Source organism: Harpia harpyja, chromosome 3, assembly GCF_026419915.1.
Source record: "Harpia harpyja isolate bHarHar1 chromosome 3, bHarHar1 primary haplotype, whole genome shotgun sequence".
Lineage (NCBI taxonomy): Eukaryota > Metazoa > Chordata > Aves > Accipitriformes > Accipitridae > Harpia > Harpia harpyja.
Window position 1 is genome coordinate 73,414,672 of NC_068942.1, and position 26,309 is coordinate 73,440,980.

The window sequence follows — 26,309 nt, forward strand, 5'->3', positions numbered from 1 at the left end:
GGGCCATCAGTGTCAAGCATCACCTCTTGGCTAGCAGATACTGTCATCTTAGCCCTGGTTCCATGTTTAGGACTTGGAGAGGATCGGAAATGTAACAGCTAGAATTGGGCAAATGATGCATTGAACTTACTCAGGGTAATCTGGATGAGTACACTCTTTTATTAATTTACTTGTAATAAACCCACTTTTAAATAGCTCATTTACTATGTTAATATGGAGCCTGTTTTAAGGCAGAATCACTTTCCTAGCTGGAGAGAGGGTTTGGAGAGAAATAATTAAAATATGTTTTAATTGCCTTTGCTGAAAAACTGAGATAATGCAGATGAGCGCCCTGAAAGAATTTATAATGTTGCTTTAAGAACAAAGGGGATTTCATGATTTGAATTCTGAATGGAGAATGGCCTAAGTTCTGATTCTTCTCAGTTTATTCTTTAAAGGGATTCCTAATTAGCTATTTTGCAGAGCTAAGTCACAGTGACCTTCTCAGGGACTAGAGTTGTTACTTAATATCTTCCATTGTATCCCAAATGGGGTATTTAAAAGCCTCTCAGCTGGCATTTCTGCTGTTCTGTAGCCTCTACTCAGTTGTGCTTTCTTTTTGTTGCAGAACTTACCTGCAGTATTTGCCTTTGCAAGATCTGTGTGCGGGGAGGGGTGGTTTATCTTTTCCATGGGCTAGCACATGGATCCCGCCAGCACCCTGCAACTGTTTCTTGTGTCTCTGCAGCATGAGAAGTACACCAGCCAACTTCAGATGAATTACAAAAGCACGGCAATGAAGAGGGTGGAGCAGCCCATGGAGCATGGTGTCTACACTGAGTCCCCGCAAGCAAAGCTGGAGAAAGGAGAGAGGAAAGCAATTACAGGTACTTGCTTGGGAACCAGTTAATCAAGATTCAGAACAAAGTGCAGCTTGAGTCCTGCACGGGGTCATGATGCTGAAGGTACAGTGTTGTGGGATTGCATCTAGGAGCAGTTCCAGAAGGGTCATCTTTCTAAACCTCTGAGTATTCCAGACTCTCAGTTTTTGGAGATTCAGCCTCCAGAAAAAATCAGCTGGTGTATGGCTCAAACATGCCTTGTTGCTATGTGTGCACTGGAGAACCTGTGGGCTGAGCAGGTTTGGTAAGTTCTTTGGCACCTGTCTGGTCTATTTTTAATTTCCTAATCGTGAGGTGGTGTTTGAATAGAGACGGTGACTCAGAGTAGAAAATGTATGGCTGCTGTGGCGTGGTGCTGGCAGGCAGGTGAAGAAGCAACAAGCCATTTCTTTCAAAAAGCCCCATATGGTCTTAAATAGCTGTATTTACTAACGTGCCAATATGTGGGATTGAAACTGACTGCCAAACTGGGAGATGTTTGCTTCAAGCTCACTGTACCCCAGCTGCAAACCTTTTCCATTTGAAAAATTCCTTCTGTCCTCCATTTCTTTACCCACTGCTGCCTTCCTTTAAAGACCCTTTGTCAAACTTGCTTCCTCCCTGTTCCCCATCATGGTGGGCCAAGACCTCCCTGGCAGTCTTGTCTCACCCATCTCACCCAAATTCCTATCTTTTGTATGTACTGCTCTGGCAGGTCTCTGCCCAGTTCTGCTCAGATATCTGTTGGTGGCCTTCTAGAGCTTGATGATGCATGGGAGGAACAAATATGGTTTTGAAGCATTCCAGTGATGGCTGACTGCCAGTGGTGGCCTTGTGGCACCAGGATGGCAGAGCAATTGAAAAGTTTTAGGGTTAGCAGAGAGACTGCCCACTGGGTCTGTTGGAGGAAGAAGCAGGGAGGTGAATGGAGGGAAGAGGATGGGCAAGTAAAAGAGTGAGACAGCATCTTGGGTGACGTGACCTAGAGATAGATACAGCAGCTTTCTAGAAAAGTGTACAACTTTTGGTAAATCCACTAAGGCTTCATGATAACTGATTGGAGTGGGTTGGCTGACCTTAATCTCCCATGTATTGTCTTTATGAAAATCCCTTTTTGTCTGACATAGTTTACTAAAACAGCGTAATTTTTCTCCCTGGTCTTGTTGTTGCTTCCAGCTGTGTGTGGAAGCACATGCACATGCACCCGTGTGCCCGACTCCCATTTTCTGCACTGCAAAACCTTTCTTTGTGTTGCTTTAGCTGTGTCTGTGTGTTGCCCTCCCCATGGATGTGGCATTTGTGACTTTGCCTCACAAGTGTGCAGTTAAAGGGCTGAAGTTGGTGATGATTAACCATGACACCACAGAGGGTGAGAAGAGGTGGACCTCAGTGGGGAGAGAGCTCTCCAGTTGCCTTTCAAGGGACATGGGGGTCTTGAAAAGCATTGCCAGTAACTGGGCCAGTTTGCCAGTAACTGGAACCAGTTTGCATTTGCTGCTGCCTGCTTGCATGAACTTTCTCATTTTTATTCTTGCCACCTTCCAAAATACACACTGGTTGGTTTTAACCTACATAGTGTAAGCAGTTGATATTTGGAACACCTTCTAAGTCAGGACGTTGAGTGACTTCAGCAAGGTGACCCATTTCTCTAGCATGTGGTTTGCAGACCTGCATCATCATTAGCGGGCACGGACCATAGGTCTAAGGCAAAAAGGGCTGTGAGTACTTATTGCGGGCCAGTACTGAAGTATGCCATGTGCAGTGGGACTGACAGACAGATACAAAAAAATCTGTGGAGTGCTGCTAACCCCACTGAAAGATGGCGGAATTCAGGTCTTTTTGTTGGAAGTATTTTGCTGGATTGGATTGAAGCCTGTAGAAGCAAGAGAGGGGAGCCTGAGCATTAAATCTCTGCCTCGCTCTCCAAAAAGCATCTCTGTCATGTGAGCAGAATGATCAGTGGGTCCCTTTTTCATCTGCGATGTGACTAATTCACCTTGTCTTCAGCTGCACACATGCACAGTTTCTCCTTGGTTGCTCAGAGGAGTGGCAGCAATTTAAACTGATTAGTGGAAAGAAGAATGTAGGATTCTTACGGGGAGTGGGCTTGCTTAGTGGCAGCAGAAAGAGGCTTTGGGGAAAGAGCTGTTTTGCTAAGCCTGTAGGTATTTAGAAATTTGCATTGACTAATTAAAGCAAGGTCTGGGGTGACAAAAGCCTTTAGAAGGATTGCTTCCCAGGGCCGGGGTGGAAAAGAGGAGAGGGAATGCAAGCTTTCAGGGAAGAGGTTTAACAAAACAATGTGAACAATTAGAGCTGCTTAGAAATGGGAGGAGGTGAGGGGCTGAGGATAAAGAGATCAGTGGCGTGAATGGGAAACAGCCATTTAGTCTCTGTGCTGTTGAACATGCAGCTTTTGGGTGTATGTTGCCTGTAAGCAGAAAATCATCAGTCTGTGAAATGTCTGAGGCAAGGAGCTTGGATTGGATATGGATATGAATAAGAACAGTGCCCACTAGGTCAGCTAGTTTATGCTAAAAATAGCCATCAGCTCTCAAGTTTAAAGCCTTAAGTGATCAGGAGGCCAGGTACAGCCTTGAACTGTGCATATTTTAAGACTCACAATCCCCATCTGTTACTACCTGAGTTGAAGTACTGGATGAGATAAGCTACTTTGTGGTCTTCTGTTCTCAACACGTAGTTAATCCTCAGGCTGATCTTAATTTTTTTAATTTTTTTTTTTTTAAAGCCCTCACAGGCTGATGGGACTAGATAATGCTGAATCTGATGACTAACCTCTGAGTAACTGCTGCAGGACTGAGTTTCCAGGGGTGGCGGCTGCCTGCAGTTGGGCATCACCAGCTGCAGGAGCAGGACTTGAGCTTCTCCTGGGATCTGTGAAATAGGCTTGCTTGCCAGGTTAGCGTCTGTGTCATTAGGGAGTCTTCTCAACAGAGTGGCCAACTTGAAAGTCTTGTTGGTGTCCGGGGCTGAGGTCAGCAGGCAGCGTGGACGGAGGCAGTGGGAGTTGGGCCCAGTTGTGAAGTGGTTTCCATAGTCTTTGGCTGCTTTCCCCATGAGATCATGGTAATAGCTATTTAGATGCATAGCTCTGCTGTAGCCTTTAATTTAGGGGAGTGGTGGTGGTGTATCCGCTTTTCGTCTGAGCTAGGATGGTGGTACCTCCAGCATGTTAAAGGTTTGAGCATGTAATTGATACAAATAAATTTGTGATTATCAGCCTGATTTGAAAGCCTCTGGGATTTGCGTATGTTCACAGCAGGTACAAAAGACCAGGGCTTAGGTTTGCCACACACATGTGAAATAAATACTGTAGCAGAGAGTCAGAGAATTGCTTTATGGTTATTCCTGCTAGGTCTGAATTCTCTATTTTGGAGAGAAGTTAAAAAGCAGAGATGTAAGGAATTAATTTTAAAATGTTACAGCTAGATCATCTTTTTTTTTTTTTCCCCAAGGCCTCTGCCATAAGAAGCCTACTCTGCATCTTCTGAAGATGGACATTATTGTTATTAATAATGAATCAAAACCAGGTTGACTTAAGCAAGCTGGATTTCTCATGCTTTTGTTATGACTTACTTTAGACAGCTTCAAAGCTGCATGTGCTTCTGTCAGCAAAGAAATTTGCTGTTGCTGTCTGTGTCTCTCTTGTGACGGTTTGAAGCTTTGTGAGGACCTGGGTGAAGCACAGCCCTCGGTCCTGTCCTGACCACAGGGAACACCTTCAAAGGAAATCAGACCCCTCTGCAGTGGGAGCTGTGTGCTTGTCATGAAAGCTCTTCTACCCACTTGCTGATAGAAAGTAGCATTAACACAGGTTTTCTCCTTTCCCTTTCATCACCTGGACTGTATGTTTGGTCCTACCCTTGTGTTGTGCTGTGTGATTCACTTCTCCATAAACACATCCTTACATCTCATTTTCTCTTGTTGTGGTGCCTCTCCTTCAGGTAATCAATAGTTCTGTATTAATTTAACAGACTATGTTCTTGTCAGACTCGTTAAACAAATAGACCTCCCTTGTTCTGCACTAAAACAGCCTTCATTTTTTCTTTTGAGTGACTGCCACAAAGACTGAATTCTAGGAGCAGAACATGTGTGTGGCAGTGGTCTTCCCTGTATTACACCGTCCCCGGTAGCTCAGTATTTATCTGGCTGAATGCTTGTGCTGACCTCAATTCAGTTATCTAAAAGGATGGTTTTCGGGCTGTCTGCCTGAATTGATGAGCCAAGAAATATGTCTAAATGAATTGGCACCATCTGGGCAGCCTGGCACAGAGTGGAGAGAGGTGGTAATGAGCTGCCATCAATTGGAGGAAGTCTCATGTCATTAAAATGACTGAGCAGTTAGTTTTCATTGGCGTTCCTTGCTTCGCTGCTGACTCGGGCAAGCCCCGAGTCTCTCTGCTCTTGCAAGAGCTTCCATCTTACACTAAAATATAACAGACAAATGGTGGCTTCAGGGTGGTATGTGTGTCTCGGGCCACAGGCAGACATGCTGCTCTGGATGCTGCAGGTCCAGGTTGAGGTTGCTACCCAAAATGCATCCCAGCTGGTGAAGAGCAAAGCCCCCTGGCACAACTGCATATGTAGCTGCTCTCTGGCCCGCTTCTGTCACAGCCATCTGGTTTAGTTGCCTTCCTATCGTGCTTTTTTTTTTTCCCTTCCCCTTTTTATGCAATATTGTTGTGTTAGAGCTGGAGCGGCAAGAGGTGTCAGGTTGGTTGTGCTGGCAAATTAGAAGGGACAGAAGCTTCTGACATGAGCAAGGCAGCAAATCCATATAGGTCTTCTGAAGTCAGGGAAATTTTACTCTGGCTCAGGATCTGGCCACTTTCAGTAGTAGCTGAGAATGAAGGTGTCTGTGTCACTTGATAATGTTATTCAAAATGCAAATTAATATGAAGTCTCAGTGGAAACATTAATTGCTCTTAAAATATTGAAACTGTCTCCAAATAGCAAGATACTGACTCCTTGGCTTTCCATCTCTGCTTTTTGCAGTCTTTAAAATTAAGTTCCAGTTTATTGTGGAGGCTGGGAGAGGGAAGGAATGAAAAAAAACCCACAGAAGTGAGCAAATGTGTTACACTCTGTAACAGAGCATTGCAGGTAGGGCCACGTGAGCTCTGTGTCATGGGGCAGGAGGGACCTTCTGCTGCCATGCAGTGAGTGCAACGGAGCGGCTCCCACCCTGGTGGCCCCAGGTCTGTGCACTCTGGCCAACCTGACATGCTCTCTGTAGGTGCTCCTTGATGTGCCCTGGGGTTTTGGCTTTGTGCTAGCTTTTGTCAGAGAGGGAATTTGGGGAATTTCCAAGCACCTGTTAGGGCTCTTTAGAGTAGAGGGGGAAATTTGAGAAGGCAGAGGCGCTGTCTCATTATTCTTTATAAATCCTCTTTTCTTCCTTCAGCTTTCCATGCAATCCCAAAGTTCCCCATCAACAGAAAAAGCCTGACTGAGGTTGACTTGCTCCCCTAGCTGCCTTTTTCCTGTAGCAGAAAAGCTCCTGGGGGACAAAGGCAGTATACTGCTCCTGTGTTCAGTACGCAGGTGGGGGACAGATCTTGGGGCTGGAGCAGGTTCTGGGAAGAAGTGGGTCCTGCAGGATGGATGTGAGCTCTCTTAGCTCACTTTTGCCCCTTTGGAAACAAAATTTTCTTGGAACAGGTAATTAGAATCTTGTAGACTAGGGGGCCTTTGGGATCCTGTGACGGGGCTGGAATGTGCTGGAGGGATGAGCTGTAATGAGGCACCTCCTTGAAAGGTGAAAGTGGTAACAGCACCCATGCTTGGGAAAGATGCTGCTTTTGCAAGAGTCGAGTACAAGATGGTCTTTGCATTTCATCTGTAGGGTAGTATGATCAGGATTTGTTCCACCAGCAACTTAAACCACTGATGAATTTTCATAATTAATCGGATTAATCTGAGACAAGTATCCAAAATCTCATGTGTTTCTTCAGGGTTGAGCCCTTCACTGTGCCCCATTGACCTTTAGGCATGAATTACCCCAGACATAGCTGGCTGTTGTTAATGGATTTGTCCATCACCCCAAAGAGTTGTTCTCCTTCTCCAGGCCCTGACTGCCTCTTGGCCATCAACCCTAAGATCAGTACTGCAATTCAGAGGGTGATAATCCATTGCATTGTGTGCGCAAAAGAAGTGCTTGACGTTGGTAGAGCAGATCCTGCATGGTTGGGGTGGGGTTCTAGTGGGCAAGTCATGGCATGAAGAGAGAGTGGTAGGTTTCTGCTAGGCTGTGTGACAGAAGGTGTCAGCCTAGCAGAGACCAAACCCTACATTTGGGTGCCTCTGTTCATTGACAAGCCTGTGAATAGGTTTTTTTCTTTTTTTTAATTCCCCTCTCCCTTGAGTGGTTTACCCATCCTCAGTTATGAAACATATTGCTTGGCAATTCCAATTTATTCACGGTGAGAAATGCTTCCTCCTTTGAACTTTCAAAGGCTGCCTACATAATGGGAACACAGTTTATCTTCCACGCACTCTAGGCAGAAAGAGTAATACTTTCAGCCTCTTTTGATGCTCAGTGTGAAGGGAGGCAGCGTGGTTAATTTTGAAACATGAAGAAGATCTCTTGAAAAAGGGCCTGTAGGCTGCATCTGTAAAGCAAAATTTTTGCCTGTGGACTGTCAATGTATGAGCTTATATATCTCTGGAACTATTCTAGAAGAAAAACAACTGAATTAGTGGCCACTGGGTCTGTGTATCTTTAGAACCAGCAGCATAAAATCAAGCTTCTTTTTTTCTTTGACTTCTTTAATTCCCCTTCCTCTCCTGACTTCCCTTATGCTAATGACTACTTTCTGTCATGTCCCTATTAAAATAAGGAATGCAGAATTGCAGAGCTGTTTAGGGGCTGCTTTACACAGAGCAGTGTGTGGTTTTAAAACCACAAGCCGAGCAGCAGCTGGCGGTAGAAGCCCAGCTATGGCTCAGTAGCTGGAGCCAGGGTTTAAGACGTGGCCGGTAAAGCGGGTGCTGATGGCTGTTATGGGTAGAGGCAGAAGCAGCTAACAAAGCTGGAGCTTAACCTCAGCCCCCGACCTATCCTTGTGTTTCTATCACCTCCAGATGAAAGAATGAAAGCTACTTTATTTGCTTCTCTTAAACTATTATAAAAACATAATAATAATAATAATAACTATACCACAGGTAAATTGAGGTGTATTCTTTTTACTTGTTGCATAAACAGCAGCAGCTCAAGGCACTGCCAAAACACAGTCTTGTTTTGTGGGAGACAAAACGAGCAGCAGTGGATCAGCTCCTTTGGGTACCAGTTGTTGCAGCAAAGCCCTGATCTTCCAGTGAGTGCTCACTGAGCAGAGAAAATGGTAGGAGCCTGGGTCTTTTAGGGGAAGCTTCTTCATAAGAAAAAGCTCTGTCCTGCAATGACTCTGGAATCCACTTGGTTTACTTTAAGCTTTAGAGAGTAAGAGTTTACTACTTCTTTATGTAAGGAGATGGTTTTACCATTTTCCCTAAATTTGTAAAGCTTCAAGAATTTCCTGTTGTGGGATGTGTGTCACTGAGAGTGGGAGTGGTGAATAGTTGGAAAAAATCCCTGGCCTCAGAACATCCAAGGGCATGGTGGGGCAAGAAAGGGCAGAGCTACAGTCTTCCCAATTAAAATCAGGAAAAAAGTCTGATTTTCATCTGATTTGCAGGTCAGTTGCAGGCAATTTTGTGGTTAGCGTTTTGTAGTCTGTCCTGCCAAAAATCTTCCACTTCCTGTGAATAATGAGGCTAGAAAGGGAGAAAAGCCAGTATTTGGGAAACACAGCTAGGAAAGATGGTGAAGGGAGGTGGAGTCAGCATCTTGCAGCAGAATGTAAAAAAGAAAAAAGGGGGAAAAAAAAGAAAAGCCTGAACATACTCGTTATTATGTATAATTTGCTGTTGTTATAACTGCAATGCAACAGGTACGTGATCTCATCTGACCCTGCTGTTTTTTCCTTTTTGGCATGTTGTTGACTTCTGTGAACCTGGTAAACTGATATTTTCTGTGTCAAAGTATTTGCTTCTCCTCTTCCTAGAAACCAATACTTACCGCACCCCTCTTTATGGGCAGCCCTCCTGGTGGGGGGAAGATGATGCAAATAACAAGGAGGACAGAAGGCAAGAGGAACATTACTCAGGTAACGGAGGTGATTTAAGGTGGGAAAAGATGGGGGGACAAAATTTCTGCACGCTTTTGATCTTTACTGTGTGAAGCCATCCTGCTTCAAGGCTTTAATTACCACTTCTTTTGTGCTTGTATTTGCACATTCCTATGTGTAGATTGCTGCTGATGAAACCGTAATAAGGGAAAATTAAAATGTTTGCCCTAAAATACTTGATTGTTAGACACAGCAGTTGTGGAGTAATTCAGTATGGATGAGAAAGACCTCACTAAGCTTGTTTGAGACTTAATTAAATGGGAGTGCTATAACTGTGATTGTATGCAGCCCACCTGAATAAACCATCCACTGTGTCTCCCAGGAGTTTCCTATCGAAGAGGCACTTTAAGACCTGATGCATTGACTGGGTTTGATTAGTGTGGAAGCAGTCTGTTTCTCACCTCATCATCCTTGGAAGCATTTTAGTCTTACCACTCCTGTTGTTGTGAATCTGTATGCATAGAAGATGCATCTTTTTTCGTTTGTGCAGTAAACCTGATGTTTCTATCAAGCAGGTGCTTTACTGCACAAAGAAGTGTTTTATTTTGATGCATGTACGGTGTATCTGTTCTCTAGCAGAGAGGGGTTGTCATTAGCAGCCCTCCCAAGAGGTTGAAATAAGTAAGTGACCCTCTAGCCAAGAAGTTTGGGTACTACTGAGAAAACGCTGTTTTGTCCTTGGTGATGTTACAGAATTAGGTGTTTATCCAGCAAAACCATGTCTGTGGTTAGCTTTGCACACTCAAGCTTTCATAATTGACCGTATTAATCTGAGACAAGTATCCAAAATCTCATGTGTTTCTTCAGGGTCGAGCCCTTCACTGTGCCCCATTGACCTTTAGGCATGAGTTACCCCAGACATAGCTGGCTGTTGTTAATGGATTTGTCCATCACCCCAAAGAGTTGTTCTCCTTCTCCAGGCCCTGACTGCCTCTTGGCCATCAACCCTAAGATCAGTACTGCAATTCAGAGGGTGATAATCCATTGCATTGTGTGCGCAAAAGAAGTGCTTGACGTTGGTAGAGCAGATCCTGCATGGTTGGGGTGGGGTTCTAGTGGGCAAGTCATGGCATGAAGAGAGAGTGGTAGGTTTCTGCTAGGCTGTGTGACAGAAGGTGTCAGCCTAGCAGAGACCAAACCCTACATTTGGGTGCCTCTGTTCATTGACGAGCCTGTGAATAGGTGGGTTTTTTTTTCCTTTGAACTGTGGAAAGTTGAGTAGGTGTGCACGTAAGTGAATTCAGCAAAGTAAAACAGGATCTTCCTTCCACATCAGCCCAGGCATACAGAAACCTTAAAATGCCACCAACCACATAAGTTTTGTCAAAACATACAACTGTGCATGTGTGCGTTTGTTCAGCTCTCTTTTTAGGGAGCAATGGAAGAAAGGACAAAGTGAATATAACAAATGTTGGTCAGACAGCAGCAGTGCAATAGGCACCGATTTCAGTGATGAGGCCAGAGTACAAAGCTATCTAAACCAGAACTTGTATTTTTCTTTAATCCATTTCAGCTAATGTTTGTGAATTTAAGGTTTTCTTGCCTTTTTTTTTTTTCCTCTTTTGTAGAAAGATCAAAAGAGATAACCCATCATGAAGAGGAACTGAATGGTAATATTTCTGCTTATAGAGATGCCCAAGAACAGTCTGTGTTTGCCTTCCGGAGAGAGCCAAGTTACTTTGAGATTCCAACTAAAGAATTTCAGCAGCCATCAAAATCTCCAGAAACACAGGTCCATGAGATCCCAACAAAGGATGTTGATGCTGTAGTAGCCCCCGTTGTACAGAGTCATGCCTCTTTCACCATTGAATTTGATGATGGTACCCCCGGTAAAATAAAGATAAAAGACCACGTAACTAAATTTTCACTCAGACAGAGAAGACCGTATAGTAAGGAACCAGCTCATACGGAAGTGATGTCAGCGGAGAGCAAAGTGGCTGACTGGCTTGTCCAGAATGACCCAAGCTTGATGAGACGGCAGTCTCCAGGAGATGATGTGTACAGTACAAAGAGTGACCTGCCGGTTCATGTGAGGACACTTAAAGGTGAGTGAATTTATTGTCATGTGGACATAGTTCTCTGTTGGCCATGCCGTTGCTATTGCACAGCATAATAAAGGGGGAAAACCCTTCTCCTGTCAAGGAGAACTGGACTTAATTATCTCTGCTCCAAATTTGCAAGATGAAGAATATTTCTTTAATGACTGTTAATGGTTTTGAATCCGGCTAGCAGGCTGTTCACCTGGCCCTGAAGTCATGTGTGATGCTGGCCTGGGGACATTCTAATCTGGTTCCTCTACATCTATAATGCCAGCTCATCAGTAACAGTGATTGAAAAAAAGATTTTGATTTTTAAATGTCTAAAATAATTTCCATGTGGTCAGGCAGGCAGGTTGGTAAACACAGGTATTTCAGTGGATTTTCTTCTCTTGGCTTCTCCTAGCTGAAGGAATGACACTTCTTTTTAGCTGTAGTCCAGAAGAGGCTAAGTGTGATCATCCTGATGGCTGTAATGACCAGAGCCACTTGGTTGGATGACCAAAGGTCCTGACATGGAGACTGGTGATAGAGTTGAGATATACGTGATCACCAATGGAGGAAATTGTGCTTGTAGAAGAAGGTTTCTTCTCTTAAACTAAAGCATCTCTGAAATACTGCTCTGTTCAAAAAGTTCAAGTTTTGTGGACCTGTGTCCTGTTAAGTGTGTCACTGTGAGGAATTCTTTGGGGATTTTCAAAGGTCTGAAGTGTAGTTTGGAGCCCAGTTCTTAGTGCAGCTGGTGGGACTGACTCACATGATTCTCATGCGACTTTGAATATATTTTGCAAGGTTTGGGCTTGCTTGGAGGTCTCTCTTGGGCCATGCACTGAACAGCTAGGAGGAGACCACCGATTCCTGTATTCTCACTGACTTGCAGGCCTCTGGAAAGGCTATTGTTTTGAACTGCAACTTTAACTGATGAAGTCATATTGAAGGTTACCAGACCTAAAGTGCTTGAGGTCCTTCTTAAATGAGAGCAATACCTTGTTTTCCCTTAAAGGAGTATTTGCTTGGTCCTTGTTGGAAAAAACCTCCTTGTAATATGACAAGTTTTACCTATTACATCTCCAACTTGCTGTTTTGTGTACAGTTTTTTGAGAACCCCCTATGGCCAAAAAGGTCTCACATATCCAGCCCTGGGGTTTGGCATGGCATGGAAATTGAACCGTTTTGTTGTCATTGTTTGTTTCTAGTTCTTCCCAATAAGGGACAGTGTTGAGGTGCCTTGACTTGATTATTTAGGGTCTTATTTTCAATCTACTGTGACTGTGTGATAGAGGGTTTTGGGGTTTGGGTTGGGGTTTTTTGTTGTTGTTGTGATACTGGATTTTGTTGACTTGCTGGAGAACATTGTCAGAGATAAAAATGTGCTTCGGTAGTTTTGCTCTTTCCTCTTGGAGAAGGCTGGAGAGTTAGGCAGCTGCTGCTCATCCTAGGATTTTCCTTGAGCGATGCACAGGAATACTAGACTGACTGCACTTGCCTCTTTACAGTCCATAAGGCATGGAAAGAAGCTGAGGTAATTTAATGCATAACTTGCATATCAAGAAATCAACTCTTTGGACGTTTGATTAAAACATACAGTGTTGGTGGCCTGAGGAGTTTATCCACCTCTGCTTTGGCAGAGGACAGGGTGTCATTTACCTGCGATAGCTGTGTAACATGTTCTTCTGGCAGGGCTAATTCTGAAGATGTCTTGGAGGCTACTGCTGGCTGCCTACCAGGTTTGGGTCTTCAGGATCAGAGATGCCCACCATCAGGGTTCATTAGTAACATTTGTTCACTTTCAGGAACAATGTGGTGAATGTAAAGCCTGGTATCAAGACTAGAGAGTTCAGGTCTTAGAAGCTTGAGGGGATGGCATGGTGTTCTGCTGGGGCATCCATGGGCATGGTGGGTGTTTTTCCTTGTGTCCTCACTGTTTTGCATTCAGCAGAGTTCTTAGCCAAGACCCTTTAATTTAAGAACTTTCCCTTCCAAGGATGAAGCTTATCAGCCCTCAGGGCACAATGCAAAGTTTGCTGGCTTCCTTCATGAGGGTGTTAGGAAGCTCTTCAGAGGACTGACTCCTGGGTTGAATGGACCTTGTATTAAATTCTAATCTTTCACAGCTAACTTGAGGTAATAAATGGTCTTCACCCATGTGTCTGGAGAACTTGCAAAGTAGGTTTGAGCAGTTTTCCTTTCAAACACGTGGTATTTTAGCCAGTTTATCTTGCTGCATATTACAGTCTAGAGCGCAGAGACCTCTTTCCCCCTTCTCCCGATGACAGGTTCCTGGTCGTTGACTGAATCGTGTTGTGTGCCTTCACACCCGTTTCCTTCTCCAAAAAAAGGTTTGTTTTTTGTTTTACTTTTAACTTACTTTGAGAGTCCTGAACTGAGATGCTGAGGGGCAGACATCACTTATACATAGAGAAAGTTGTAAAGATGGTTGTTGCCAACGTAAGTGAAAATAATTATAAACTTACTTTAAGCTTACTGAACTCAAAGTAATGATTTAACCTTTGCTTGGCTGGTGATAGGATGGTGTAACTCATGGGGGTGTCATGGTGTGATTCTTACATCTTCAGGGAAAGTAAAGAATCCTGCAAATTCACTTTTCTGTTAGCCTCTGGTTTATTTCCCCCTTGTAGAGCGGGGTAATGTGGGTGTTCAGAGGTGCATGCGCTCGTAACACACTGATCTGGTCTTTCATCATGAGGATTTGGTTTCATGGGATACAGTGTGTGAGTTTATTTACTGATACTGCAGAGAGATTTCTGCTTTGTAACAGAGAGAACCTAATGAAGTGATCTTGGACTACAGTGGGCAGAACAGCAAAATAATGTCATCATTTTTATTTAAATAGAAAAAACAAAGAAACAAAACATTAGGTATCTAAAACAATCAGTGTTACAAAAGCAGAGACCCTTGGGGTTGAAATGTGTTCTTGAATTGTTTTTTAATAACTTGATAGCTAACCAGTTGTAAAAAGTGGGGTCAGGAGACAGCTGCCTTCTCTTTTATTTCCTCTGATGGCATGCAATCCCTGTACCACAGGAGATGTCTTTGGAGTTGTTTAATCCTATAGGATTTTTTTCTTTTAACTGAAATGATAAATTTCAACTGGGAGGTAATGACAGGGCCACAGCAACTGAGAATATGAAAGTCAAATCTACATACCTTGTTTCCAGGCAATAGGCACGAGGACGGGACGCAGAGTGACTCCGAAGACCCCGTGGCGCCCAAGGCAGAGAAGGAGACAACGACGGGCAGCGAACGTGCGACGGAGCAAACCAGGCTGCAGCGCCAGATGAGGCGTGATCCCCACGAGATGCTGCACAACAAGCAGGCCTTTGTCATCGAGTTCTTCGAGGACACACCACGGAAGAAGCGGTCACAGTCTTTCACACACAGCGCTCACTCGTCCCAGAGCGACACCGATCCGGGGCTGAAGACCAAGGTTGAAAAGCGCAAGAGTGCGTTGCCGGCAGAGAAGCTGGGAAATGCAGTACCACCGTCCCACCTTGGAGCTCAGGCAGGCAAACCCAATAACAGCTCCTCCGGGACCCAAAGAAGTAGCTCCTTCAAGAGGGAGAAGACAGAGGATCGGATCAACTCTTCGTCCTCCTCTGCTTCCAGAGCATCAGCCAAAACTTATGGGAGCGTTGGAAGGAAGTCTAAAATGGCGCAGGATTTTATGGCTGAGTACTTGCGGGAGACTGCTCAGTCTGGGAAGCCGAGCGCTGAGAAACCGGCACCTCTGCCTGTGCCGGTAGCTCCACGCGTGGTTATATCGTCAGAACCAGAGCCTGCCTCTGCTCCACCTCCGGAGATAAAGTCAGCCCAGGGCAGGAGGAACGATGAGGAAGACAGTGTGAGTGAGACGGGCACATACACCATCGAGACAGAGTCACAGGATAAAGAGGTGGAGGAAGCGCGAAAAATGATAGATCAGGTAAATGCTGCTTTTCTCTGCTTTGCCAGTGAGCTAAGGGCTGAAGGCTTGGGCTTCTGCACCTTGTGCTGGATGGCCTAACTTCATTAGCTGTTGCCGTGAAGGACTGCTCCCTTTTGAATTGGGTGCAGCAGGGGTTTATGATGAGGGGTGGGAAGTCATCCTGGGTCACCTGTGTTAAGGATAGGCCCCCATAAACTGAGAGACTGGTCTTTAAAAAACCCTAACAAAAACCAAACTTACAAACAAACAAAAAAGCCACAGAGTACAAGAAGGCAAGGTAAGCCCACAGTGAAGAGCTGCCTTGCTTCCAAAGTGGGATTTGGATGCAAAAGTGCAAGAATGGGCTTGCCATCTGTGTAGGGGAAAGGCAACAACAGAATAAAGATCAGGCTGATCCTGACAAGAGCTGTGGCTGGGAGCAGCTCTCCTCTCTAGGACTGCTCCCAAGCCTCTACCTTGGCATTACATCACCTCTTGCCCGCTGTTACGAAGATGGGAGCCGCAGTCCATCACTGATGCAGCATCCTGTGGTAGGCCAAAGGAAATGCAGGCCAAGGGCTGGTGCTCTTGATCCTTCACAAGCCTTAGTGGTAGGTGATTCTGTATTTGGCTGTGCCTGGTTCGAAAGGGAATGCTTGCTGGCAGGGCAAGTGGCAGCTAGTTGAGATAGCAAAGGGTGTGGTCTAGGGCAGAGGCAATCCTAGATGGATCTATATTGCTTGGATTTTGCAAAGTGAATGACAGCCTAAAACCAAAACTTCAGAGATGAGGGAGAGGCTTAAAAAAACCCACCCAACTAAGCAACCCCAGGGCAAACCAAAGTTTGGCTGATTTTCAGGTTTAGCTTTCATCTGCGGTCTGTTATGAAAACAAAACCGACAAGTTGCTATGAAGATTTAGTGAAGTGTAGGCAGGAGGATGGTGAGGTTTAAAGGAAGCCTTAATTGAACCTGGCTTTAGAGCTTTGTATGCGGTGTACTGTGAGCCTGGATCTAGCTTCCCTCTTTTGTTTATTTATTACATTTGTTCCTTACATCTTGTTTGAAATGTGATCGGAAGCTTTCAGGGCAGGGTGTTTAAGCCACAGCAAGGCTCTTGTCCTGACATTAGATGGTTAATTGTTCTGGTGGGTAAATATGAGGAAAAATGCCATAAAGATACAATTATTTCTGGGGAGTAGTCTTGGCAGCCGTGTGACTCGGGCAGGCAAGCTGGCCAAGTTCTGCTCCTGACTCTGGCATGGACTTGGTGCAGTGCAGACCTGCCGCTTGGGAAACAACTAATAACTGGACCTCAGTGTTTCTGTCCAGGAAGAAAGATTATATGAATTCTGGACTTGCTGAGGTTTTGAAGTGACTCTGCTTTTTATTCCCCCACCATTGCACACACACTTTTTTTAATAGAAGTGAGAGTGGAGAACTTTATGGCTATCTCTGCCTAGCCTAGGCACCTCCATGGTGGCATCTTCCTCTGAACTACTTGTAGTCAGGGAAGAGAAACAAGCAGTTCCGAGGCATGGGACTTGGTCACCTCCTGAGGAAGGCCTGTTTATCTCCAGAGGGAATCTGGCCAACTAGCTCAAACACTCACCCATCTCAGAGGTGCATCCTTTCCCAGGGCCTTGCATGCCAGTGGAAGGCTGCTTTTCTCAGCCCACTCTCTGCTACAGTCTTTGAAAGACCCTGGAGATGGTGCTTTCCCATTTTTTTTCTAATTCTCCACAAATGAGCTGGTAAATAGCTTTCCTGACACTCATCCTAAATTTCTCAGGGCTGAAAAGGGACTCCTTTTCAGTGAAAGTTACTACTGTTAAAGGCAACACACTGAAATAATGAGGTGGGTGTGAGTGGGATTCTATGAATAAGTGTATTTAAAGCTGCTACTGTGGAGTACAGAAGAAAATGATTTACATAGTTTGTATGGAAGCATTGGCAAGTGTTTCTGGGCCTTTGGGATCATAGTTTGTGTGTGACTAATGCTTTGTGGATTTGGATTTTGGGCTAATACTTTTCTATTTTCTGGGTTTTTAATCTTTCCCATGCAAACACCTTTTCAGGTTTTTGGTGTTCTTGAGTCGCCCGAATTTTCCAGAATCTCTTCAGCCTTTAGACCAATAATTAAAGGTGAAAAAGATGACTCCGGTTCTCATCAGCATCTAATCAGTGAAAATGGCACTAGTCAGAAGTCACCCTTGCTCCAGGCATTTGCCTCAAAAGCTGTGAGTGGGTCTCAGGCTGATGCACAGGTATGGGCAGTCCAGGTGGATTTGCTGGGATGGTGGAGGTGTAGATGGGTTTTCTGTCTGAATGGAAATGTGATGCATAGATTGATTTCCATTTTGAGGAGACTGAGTGATGCGTGTATGAGAGGAGAGATTTTGTGGCTAGGATTTGGTTTACAAACCATCTTTCTGACACCATCTTCCCCACCTTGTAGATGTCTGCAGCATCTCAGGGGAGTCAGAAGTGGGTGTCTAGGTGGGCGAGCCTTGCGGACAGTTACTCTGACTCTGCATCTGTCTCTGGGCAGGGTGATGGAGGTACAGGTAAGTCTCATCCTGACGTTACTGTTTAAAGGTGGCTGAATCTAAGCCAGAATGATATGAAAAGCAGAAATTAAGGGATTCTGTGCATCTGGCTGTGGCTTATTTTCTGTTTTAGCTAATGTATTTGGGGATGGGAAGGACAGAGTGAATTGTTCCCAGTGGACTAAAGATGGAGAGAGCCTCTGGTTTGCATTTCAGAGTCATCCAAGAAATTCTTAAATGTTACATTTGACATGACTAAAGGACACCTGGGAAGAAGAAAGGGCCTTGGGTGTTAACTAGCCCCGAGAACTGATTCTTTAGACTGCCTTATGATGCCAGATGAAAGCCCTTTGCAAGTTGCCTTGGACTGAATTGCTGACTTGTGCTTTTTTTGGTGTGCTTCTCCTGTGTCTGGCTGTGCTGAGCATTTTAGGCTGTTCTAGAGTTTGCTGTTGGGTGGCAGGTTTGAAGCGTGGAGATCAGTGTAGAAAACTGGGTATGGAGGGGAGCGGGTGAAGATCAGACTCCCATTGTAACTGGGAAGACAGCTTACAGACCCTGTGGTCCTGTTGGTGCGTGAGAAATGGAGAAGTGTGCTGCTTTGGCTTTTGTAAACTTTTTCAACTTTTTTGGTTGGAAATATTTGTCATTACCTTCTTGACATCAACAGCTATAGATAGATTCAGTAAAGATTAGAAGAAACCTTTGTTTCACAGGTCATTGCCACTGTTTTCACACTGTGTGAGAACCTGACTCCTGGAGCATTTGAAGTATTACCATAGTCAAATAACCAGTTATCCTGGTATTTAAAGGCAGCATCAGATATGAAGTCCTGGCCAGTGGCATGGGAGAAATAAGAGTGCTCTCTCTATGAGGTGTGTCCATACTGATAAGCCCACCCACGCTGGGGCGGTGAGCTCTAATTCAGAGCCTCTTAACTGTTATAGGGTCTTTCTCCTGAGACTGCTGTGGGATAGGATTGTATGAGAACTTGTACTGTGAAAAACACCATCTGTTTAGTCAAATGGGCTATGTTGTGTAGAATGGCACTTAAACCACTGCATCACTGCAGTGGTTTGTCTGATGGCTTTTCATCTCATTCCTGTGGCCTCGTTTATGGTAGACAGATGCCAGCAATGCCGTTAGCCTCTAAAGTACATGCTTGTACTGAGAGGTATATTATGGGAGAATGAATCTGAAACCCTACCTTGAGAGAGGGAAGGTGTTGAGCGCTCTGATCCAGCAAAGGAATTAAGTGTGGTGTCTGTACTGGTAAACCTGAGGAAGCGAGCACCAGCCAGGCCCTATTCGTGTTCATACTACATAAAAGCTTAGTTCTAAGCATGTCTTGTGAGTGCTTTTGTGGACTCACACTTTGCAGGATCAAGCTCTTCCTAAATAAGTAAGTGGTACAGTTCTACAACAGTTGATTCTTGTCCACTTAACTCTCTTCAGAAAGTGCTGTAGTCCCAAAACCTGGGGAACCAGAAAACGCTGTGCCCTTGAGAACAAGGCGCCTTCTTCCCCAACTCCCACCAAGTGATAAATCAGACAGCCCTACACCCACGGTCCTGGTTTGCCAGGAGTCCTATTCTGAGGTTACCAAGAGAACCATCATGAAGGACCACTGTGTGGAAGCCTATGGTGATCCCAGCAGCCGCCTCTTCATCCAAGAAGACTTGGATCCAGATAGCCTCAGTGATGCCAGTAGGTCTGATGATGGCTTCAGCACAGAAAAAGGCAAGAAATATAAAGAGAACAATAAAATGCTAGAGCAGATGGGGGAAGACACAAGATCGGAGAGCCGACAGCCAGGAGCCTCCCGGGTCTCAAACATGAGAGCTGTAAGTGAGCCAGTTTCTACTTCGTTTTACATTGGTGATGACAGCAACGATGTGGGGATTCCCTCCAAGCTCTCTCTAAGCGTGTCCCATGCTCGAGCAGACAAAGATGGCAAGGATCAGGAGTTTTCCTTCAAGTCTGCTGGCCCACCAGTTCCTGGAAAGCCACCGGTCAAAGATGTTAGTGCTTACATAAATGCAGCTGGCAGAGTGGTTATTTCCCTTCATCAGAGTCTTCCTCAAGATCAAGAAAACATGGCAGGAAAGGAAACATCATCTTTTGTTAGACAGGAAAGTTTTACCAAAGATAAATCAAGCAGTGGTGTTCCTCAAAACAAACTCCCGCATATTTCAAGTCACCCTCTGCTTAAAGATTTAGAGGCTGTTCGGTCAACTCGTATGGACTTTGGTCAGGAGACTCATCTTCTCCTTAAGGACACTGAAACTGCCTTGGCAGCACTGGAAGCCAAATTACTTGGTCAAAGCCAACAGCTGGAGCCCTCGGAAACTGCTGGTCAGCTGGAGGACTCCTTGTCAGGGGACTCAGACGTGGACACTGCCAGCACGGTCAGCTTGGTGAGTGGCAAAAACGTCCCGACGAGCGCCCCAAAACGCAAAGCGGTCGTGAGCTTGCAAAAAGAGAAATCTTCCTCCACGCCGTCCATCCAGGACCAGTGCGGGCAGCCCAGCGCTCGGGACAGGCTGACAGAGAAGCGGAAAACGCAAGCACCAGAGTCATCAAACCGCACGGAGGCCGCCAAACGCTTCCAGATGAAGCGGAGTGCTGGGACTCGAGGGTCGCTTGATTTCACGGATGACGAGAGAAGCTCGAGCTTGCCCTACTTGCCTGTCCCCGATGCAGTTGTGTCTGACCACGAGCACTCGGTAACCCGGCCAGTTCCCAGAAGGAAACCTTTTACTCAGGCCACCAAGGAGGACCACAGCAAAACAACCTCGAATGTGCAGAAAATCCAGCAAGTTCTCACCCGCTCCAACAGTTTATCCACCCCACGGCCCACAAGGGCCTCAAAGCTACGTCGTGCCCGGCTGGGAGATGCTTCAGACAACGAATGTGTCGATACTGAGAAAACGGCCTCCAACACTGAAGCCACCACTCCAGGCCCCAAGCAGTCCATGGAGACGAAGAAGCTTTCCCGGCTGGACATCCTCGCCATGCCGAGGAAACGGGCAGGTTCGTTTACGGTGCCCAGTGACTCCGAGACGGCGCAGTCGAGGACAGGGTTTTCGGGCCGGAGTGTCGAGTCCTATCGGAAGACAGGTGTTTCAGAGGTTAGAGCCGCGGCGAGGAAAACAGCAGCCGCTGCCTCCGCAAAGCAGCCTTTCAGCAGGACCCGTTCAAGCAGTGTCAAGTATTCCTCCTCGTCCAGTAAGTGCTTGTGCTTTGTTTCTCCTCTATTCCCCTCTTTCTGATTTATAGGCTGCACATGGTTGCCAAGGATTGGTGTCTCAGTAATACGAGGGCTGCATTGGTGAGTACAAAAGTCTGCATTAACGAGCGGTATGGAGGCTGAGATTTCCTGTGGGTTTGGAGACAGCAGAGCATCTCTCATACCCATTATTGTATTTGAGATATTATTGTGGTGGTGTCTGTGAGGATATTGCAAATAGCTGTTTTTCTTCTTTTTCTTTTTTTTTTTTTTTTTTTTAGTGACTTTGTTTTTTGAACAGGAACATGTTAGCCATTTTTGTGTTAAAAAGGTAGAATTTGATGCCTTTCTAGTGCTACAAGGAATTCTGTTCTGTTTTTCTTTGACTTCTAAGATTCAAAGTTTGCTCCCAGAGAGCTTATAATGGTGTTGATGACCGCTGATGTCCAAGGTGGCAGATTTGAAGGCGTCTGAAACGGGAGAACAAGAAATAAATGTCCCTGAGTTGTGAAGGCTGTTCCCTTGTTCTTCCTGTAAATGCAAATGTGGAGCTGGACACTACACATTGACTGCCCCAAGAGATTCCCACTAATGTGTATTTTCATTCACTTCTGCCATAGGTAAGGCAGGTGCCCAGTTGTGTTTCCCACAAGGTGGAGGTTTGGGGGCTGTCTTGCCCTGTAGCTGTGCACTCAACAGACCCTTGCAATATCAGCATTTGTCATATTGAAATCAGCCTTTAATTAAGAGGTGGGGACAATGCAGATGATTACTAAGATGGTAATTGGTAATCAGAAATCTAGAGGTTGTCCCCGACACCTTTGGTCTAAGTCCTGGTCTATGCCCATAGTCCTTGACCTACCATGGATGTGGTAAAGCAGATCTGTTTGCTTAGGTTTTTAGGAATGATGGGGGGGCAAAGGGACAGGAAGAACCCCTTAGGCTGGGTTTCTCAGGCCTGTTGAGAGGGATGCTATTTTCAGCAGATCTGTGTTTCTTGTAGGGGGTCTTGGAGTTCTGGATGTGTCCTTTTTGTATATTTTCATACAGTTGAAATAATTATATTTCTTGCAGTATTCATTTTTATTGCATGCTAAAAATGTTATTTGCTGCTTGTTTTGATTTGGATTGTTTTAGTGCATTCAGCTTCCCTTTTATTTTAATGATTTTTTTCCTACACATATGTATATGCATATAAATCGAATGTGAATAAGCTAAAAGAGTATGTACAGTCTCTTCTCTTGCCTTTTTTAAGATGATGCTATTACTGACTTCTTGTTAATAACAAATTTAAAGCAAAATAACGTGGTCAGAGTTTTCTGAACAGGAGGCACTCTTTGTGGTCCAAAGGCAGAGGGAGTGCAGACTTCAAATCATTTGGAGAAAAATAAGTGTTTGCCAGTTCTTGGTTTAAATGAATTGGTTTTTGATTTCCAGAGCTCTGTAGCAGCATGCTAACACCTTTCCTTGTGCATAGTTGCAGCAGATGATGCTAATCCTTTTTCTGAATTAGTTGCTCTTAAAATACTAACCTCCTAATTCCTCGATAGGATTGTGGACCTGGCATAAGCTCTAAGCATACTAGTATACTTTGTGCTTTGTTGTGCTGTACCAAGTGTGTGATGTGTGTTCCTATACTAATGCTATTATACGTAGAGTGAATCAACACCTAGCACCCCGTTCCTGAAACAAAAGTGAAACGTCGATAAACTGAACTATTGCACTGTGCCATCAAGAGAGTCTTTAGCATGATACAATAACCCTTGAAAGCCTTGGGAGTAAGGAGGCAGATGTGGCTGATTTATTCAAGGCCTTCTTAAAGCGTTCAGCTAACCACAATAGTTTCCAGCTCTCCCAGCGGGAGAAAGTTAATCTCACTAACAGAGGAACAGAATGAACTATCTGGCCATGAGACAAGAAATGCCAGTAGAGTTTTGGGCCATCTGAAGTAACTTCATGTGAAATGCACAGATAACATCAGAATAATCCAAGTTACGAATTCTGAAAGCTAAGGGCCTGTCTCCCCTGCTCCTCTGTGTACATGATTTGTTTACTCAGTGTAATTTGAATGGTACTGAGGGATTTGATTCTGATTTCCCTTGGCATACAGGGATGGAAAGTCAGGCTCTTCATTTTAAAATTGCTGTTCAATGACAGGGTGACTTCTTGATTCTAAACCTGTATTTAAAAAAAAAAAGATATCTCTACTGATGGAATATGAGCAAATTTTTTTTTTCTCTGTGTGTGTGTATATATATATATATAAAAAAAAAATCCTAAGCCAAGGCATTTATGTAGCTATAGCTGAGATAGCAATGTCTAGCAATACTTTTTTCACTATACAGTAATTATTTATAGTTTTTACCTGTATCTTACATGCCAAACTTGTTATTTTTGTTTGTATGTTCTATGATGCTGGCTTAATTTGGTCGCAGTGTTTCAGTGTTATGCTAGTCTTGGTAACACAGTGAAGCTTTTAGGTGTTGTAATTTTAAATAACTTGGCTGGTTCTGTGTTTGGTGGGTCTTCATTCTCCAGGGAAGGACGGAAGGGAATGAAGCGGTATCCATAGAGAGTGTAGTGAGGCAGCGAACACGAGGAGCCCAGTTTTCAAATAAGGACATCTTGATGCTTCCCATGCAAGGAGGACCTGGGTGTCTACAGATCTGCAGAACCAGTTGGGATAAGTGGGCAGCTTCCACTTGGCTCCAGGGGTTGGAGCCAGTCCTGACTGTGTGAACACTCTTTCTTGTGGAGTGTCGTTAATGGTGAATTGTGAGGCAGGAGGTGAATGTGGGAGTGTGGACTCTTGCAAATAACACCAAGCACCATAGTCTGTTCTTCTCTCAAAAAACCCTCCTTTTGCTTGTACTTGCAGCTAATGGGAAAGGTGTCTGCAGGCTTGAAAATTGGGCTCTTTTTAGAAAAGGACTTCTGTGGGACTATGAGGAGTCTGAAACGTGTGCTACTTATACACAGAGCTTCTGTGCATGGAAAGCCAAGTCTGTGGTAATAATTTACTGCATTGGAGTTGTTAACACAGTCATTTTTCTTTTCCATTGGAATTTCCCACTCCAAATTTGTATAGTGAATGGGAGCCATAGAAGTGCTCAACTTTGAAATAAGCTCTGAGAATGTGCTGTTTGACTTAAAATCTGCACAGAAACTCTCCTTTCCTTGTGCTCTTGGGCTAGTTTTGTGTTACCTTTTTGCCCTTTTGTAGTTACTCTTTACTACTTTCCTTGGTCTGAAACCAATTCATTTTTTATAAGCATCAAGGCGGAGACCACAGGGTTCAGATTACACTTCTACTTCGGAGGAGGAATATGGCTCAAATCACAGCTCCCCTAAACACAAACGCTCCCATACTTCAACAGCCACACAAACACCGAGGGTACGTGGCTCTGGGCTGAGCAAGCAGAAGCACAACGGCAGAGAAACGGATGATGATGAAGATTTTGATGACCACCCTGACCCCTACAACTTCATGGCGCAAACAGCAGAGATAGCAGAAATAGCCAGGTGAGGTGGGGCTGTATGTATTGACCCACATGTTGAAAATGGGTTGAGTTTTCCTTGGTGTTCAAATCAAACCCATGTGTGGAGGTAGAAGGAGAGGCACTCTCTCCTGTTGTTTGTGTGGCCCCCACCTCCTTGCTATCTGAACATCGATTTGTTCAGACTTGGAAGTTTTTCATGAAGCTTTACAGCCTGTGCTAGGATCTGCTGGTTGTACCTTCTCTCTAGAAAATGCCAAGGTGCAGGGCATTGTATCTTGGCTTGTTTCTTGTTCAAGCTGTGGACGTGTCTTCTCTTGTAGCTTGAAATCTGTCAAAAGATTGAACTGTCTATACCTGCTTATCTCTGCTTTTGCTGGAGGTCACTGTGTGTGCATGGAGTGGTTGGTGTGAACTGTCCTAATTCTCTGCAGAGGAAGTCAAATGGATTAGCAAAGTCTGAGTATGTAAACTGTCGAAGCTGCTTTGCCTGAAGCCTGTGAGGGAGCAGTAAGCAGTCTCTGTGGGGCAGAAACTTCTTTGCTTGGCACAATTGAATCCAAATCTGTCTAGGCCCTGTGTATAAGTGAGTTGTTGCTTAGCTTGATGTCCCTGTATACGGGACCTATTGTATACTGGTGGTCTGATGGTTGCCTGGAGGACCTCATCAGTAAAGCAAATAGATTCCTTTTTTTAAACAGTGGCATTTGAGGTCTGACATCTCTAATATGCAGCTGTGTTATGCCAACTTTCCAGAAATACTGGTCTTCCTTTGTACTGGCCATGCTTGAAATACTTTCGACTGAGGAAGCAGTCTTCTGTCTGCTTTTGGTCAGCATTTCCATGTCACCCATATCACTTGCTGCGCTGATCTCGAAAGGGCTTTTCTTGTGTGAACATTGCTGTCAGGCTGCTAGAAAGTGTGTCAGCCTTCAAACCAGCCTGCATTACCTGTGCCGCACAAAGTGTGCGTGTGGGAGATGCCGTCTTCCCTCCTAGCAGCGTTCCTAGCGCAGGAGAGCGCTTCGGGTTGCAGCAGCTATAAATAAATGGTTGCGTCAGACTTGTCTGGCACTGCACGTTGCAGGGCTCGGTCACAGAGTCTGCTTCGTAATGTAATTGCAGTTCTGATTTCCGTTGCTGCTCCCAAATTAACTGGGAAGGGCTTAGAGGAGTCAGAGAGAGTTAAAAGGGAAAATGCTACTTGTTTACAATAAGTGAATCGCATAATGGGTGCGTCCAAACCAGCAGGGATAGGGGGCACCTTAGGCAGGCAGATCAAACTGCTTTTTATTAGTTCCATTATGCATTTTCTTTCCAAGGAAATGTTTTGATGAGCTGACAGTTTTATTACATTGCTTCGTTTTTCGAATTAAAGAAGAAAGTCTCTTTCAGGTGAAGGTAGCTAGCTGGAAGATTATTTTTTTCTCTCAGAAGCTTTTCTTTAAAATTACCACAACAGCTACTTTTGGACTGAAGGGTTTTTTTTAAGCTCTGCTAGCAACAATCCAGAGAGTTAGAAACTGTTTTTGAGATCTAGAGCAAGTAGAGCAGAGTGCAGCAATCGCTGAGTGTTAACTGGATACCTGTCAAGGGGCTTGAAGTTTCAAGATTTGGTTTCTGGAAACCAGATCCCTCTAAGGTATGCTGTGCTTACCCTGGTAATCCCTCAGCCCTTCTGGAGAATGTGGAGGCATACTTTGATTTACAGTCTATAAACCACAAAGGAGAAGGAAAGAGAGTTTGAAATTTTATTATTTAAGTAATAAAGAAAAAAGCTTTTCCTTGTATGGGTTTTTTAAGGGAAAAGAAAGAAGTGTCAAGAAGAAAAAGTGGCCATGTTCTGTGAAATTAAAAAAAAAAAAAGGGAAGTAGTGTGGATGGATGGGGGAGCAATAACGTAATGCTTCTTTATGGATTGTCTCCAATACTTTCTGGTAGTGTGTAGTCACTAGAATTTGCTTTTTATCAAATCTCTACTTTGAAGCTGGGTTCAGGAGGGGAGTGGGTTTATTTTGTTCCTCT

General features: G+C 44.6%; 1 protein-coding gene across 6 annotated transcripts in view; it reads left to right on the forward strand.

Annotated features, from left to right (window-relative positions):
- CEP170B (centrosomal protein 170B) overlaps positions 1–26,309 on the forward strand; it is a 59,815-nt gene that overhangs the window by 20,732 nt on the left and 12,774 nt on the right. For 2 of the 6 annotated variants that reach the window (XM_052783357.1, XM_052783361.1), the window contains exons 2-10: positions 728–866; positions 8,927–9,028; positions 10,618–11,094; positions 13,362–13,424; positions 14,265–15,028; positions 17,088–17,276; positions 17,468–17,576; positions 19,014–20,786; positions 24,060–24,309. In XM_052783357.1, the coding sequence (XP_052639317.1) occupies positions 728–866; positions 8,927–9,028; positions 10,618–11,094; positions 13,362–13,424; positions 14,265–15,028; positions 17,088–17,276; positions 17,468–17,576; positions 19,014–20,786; positions 24,060–24,309 (3,866 nt within the window). The remainder of the gene's footprint in view (positions 1–727; positions 867–8,926; positions 9,029–10,617; positions 11,095–13,361; positions 13,425–14,264; positions 15,029–17,087; positions 17,277–17,467; positions 17,577–19,013; positions 20,787–24,059; positions 24,310–26,309) is intronic. The other 4 variants (XM_052783359.1, XM_052783360.1, XM_052783363.1 and 1 more) reach the window with 3 other exon arrangements.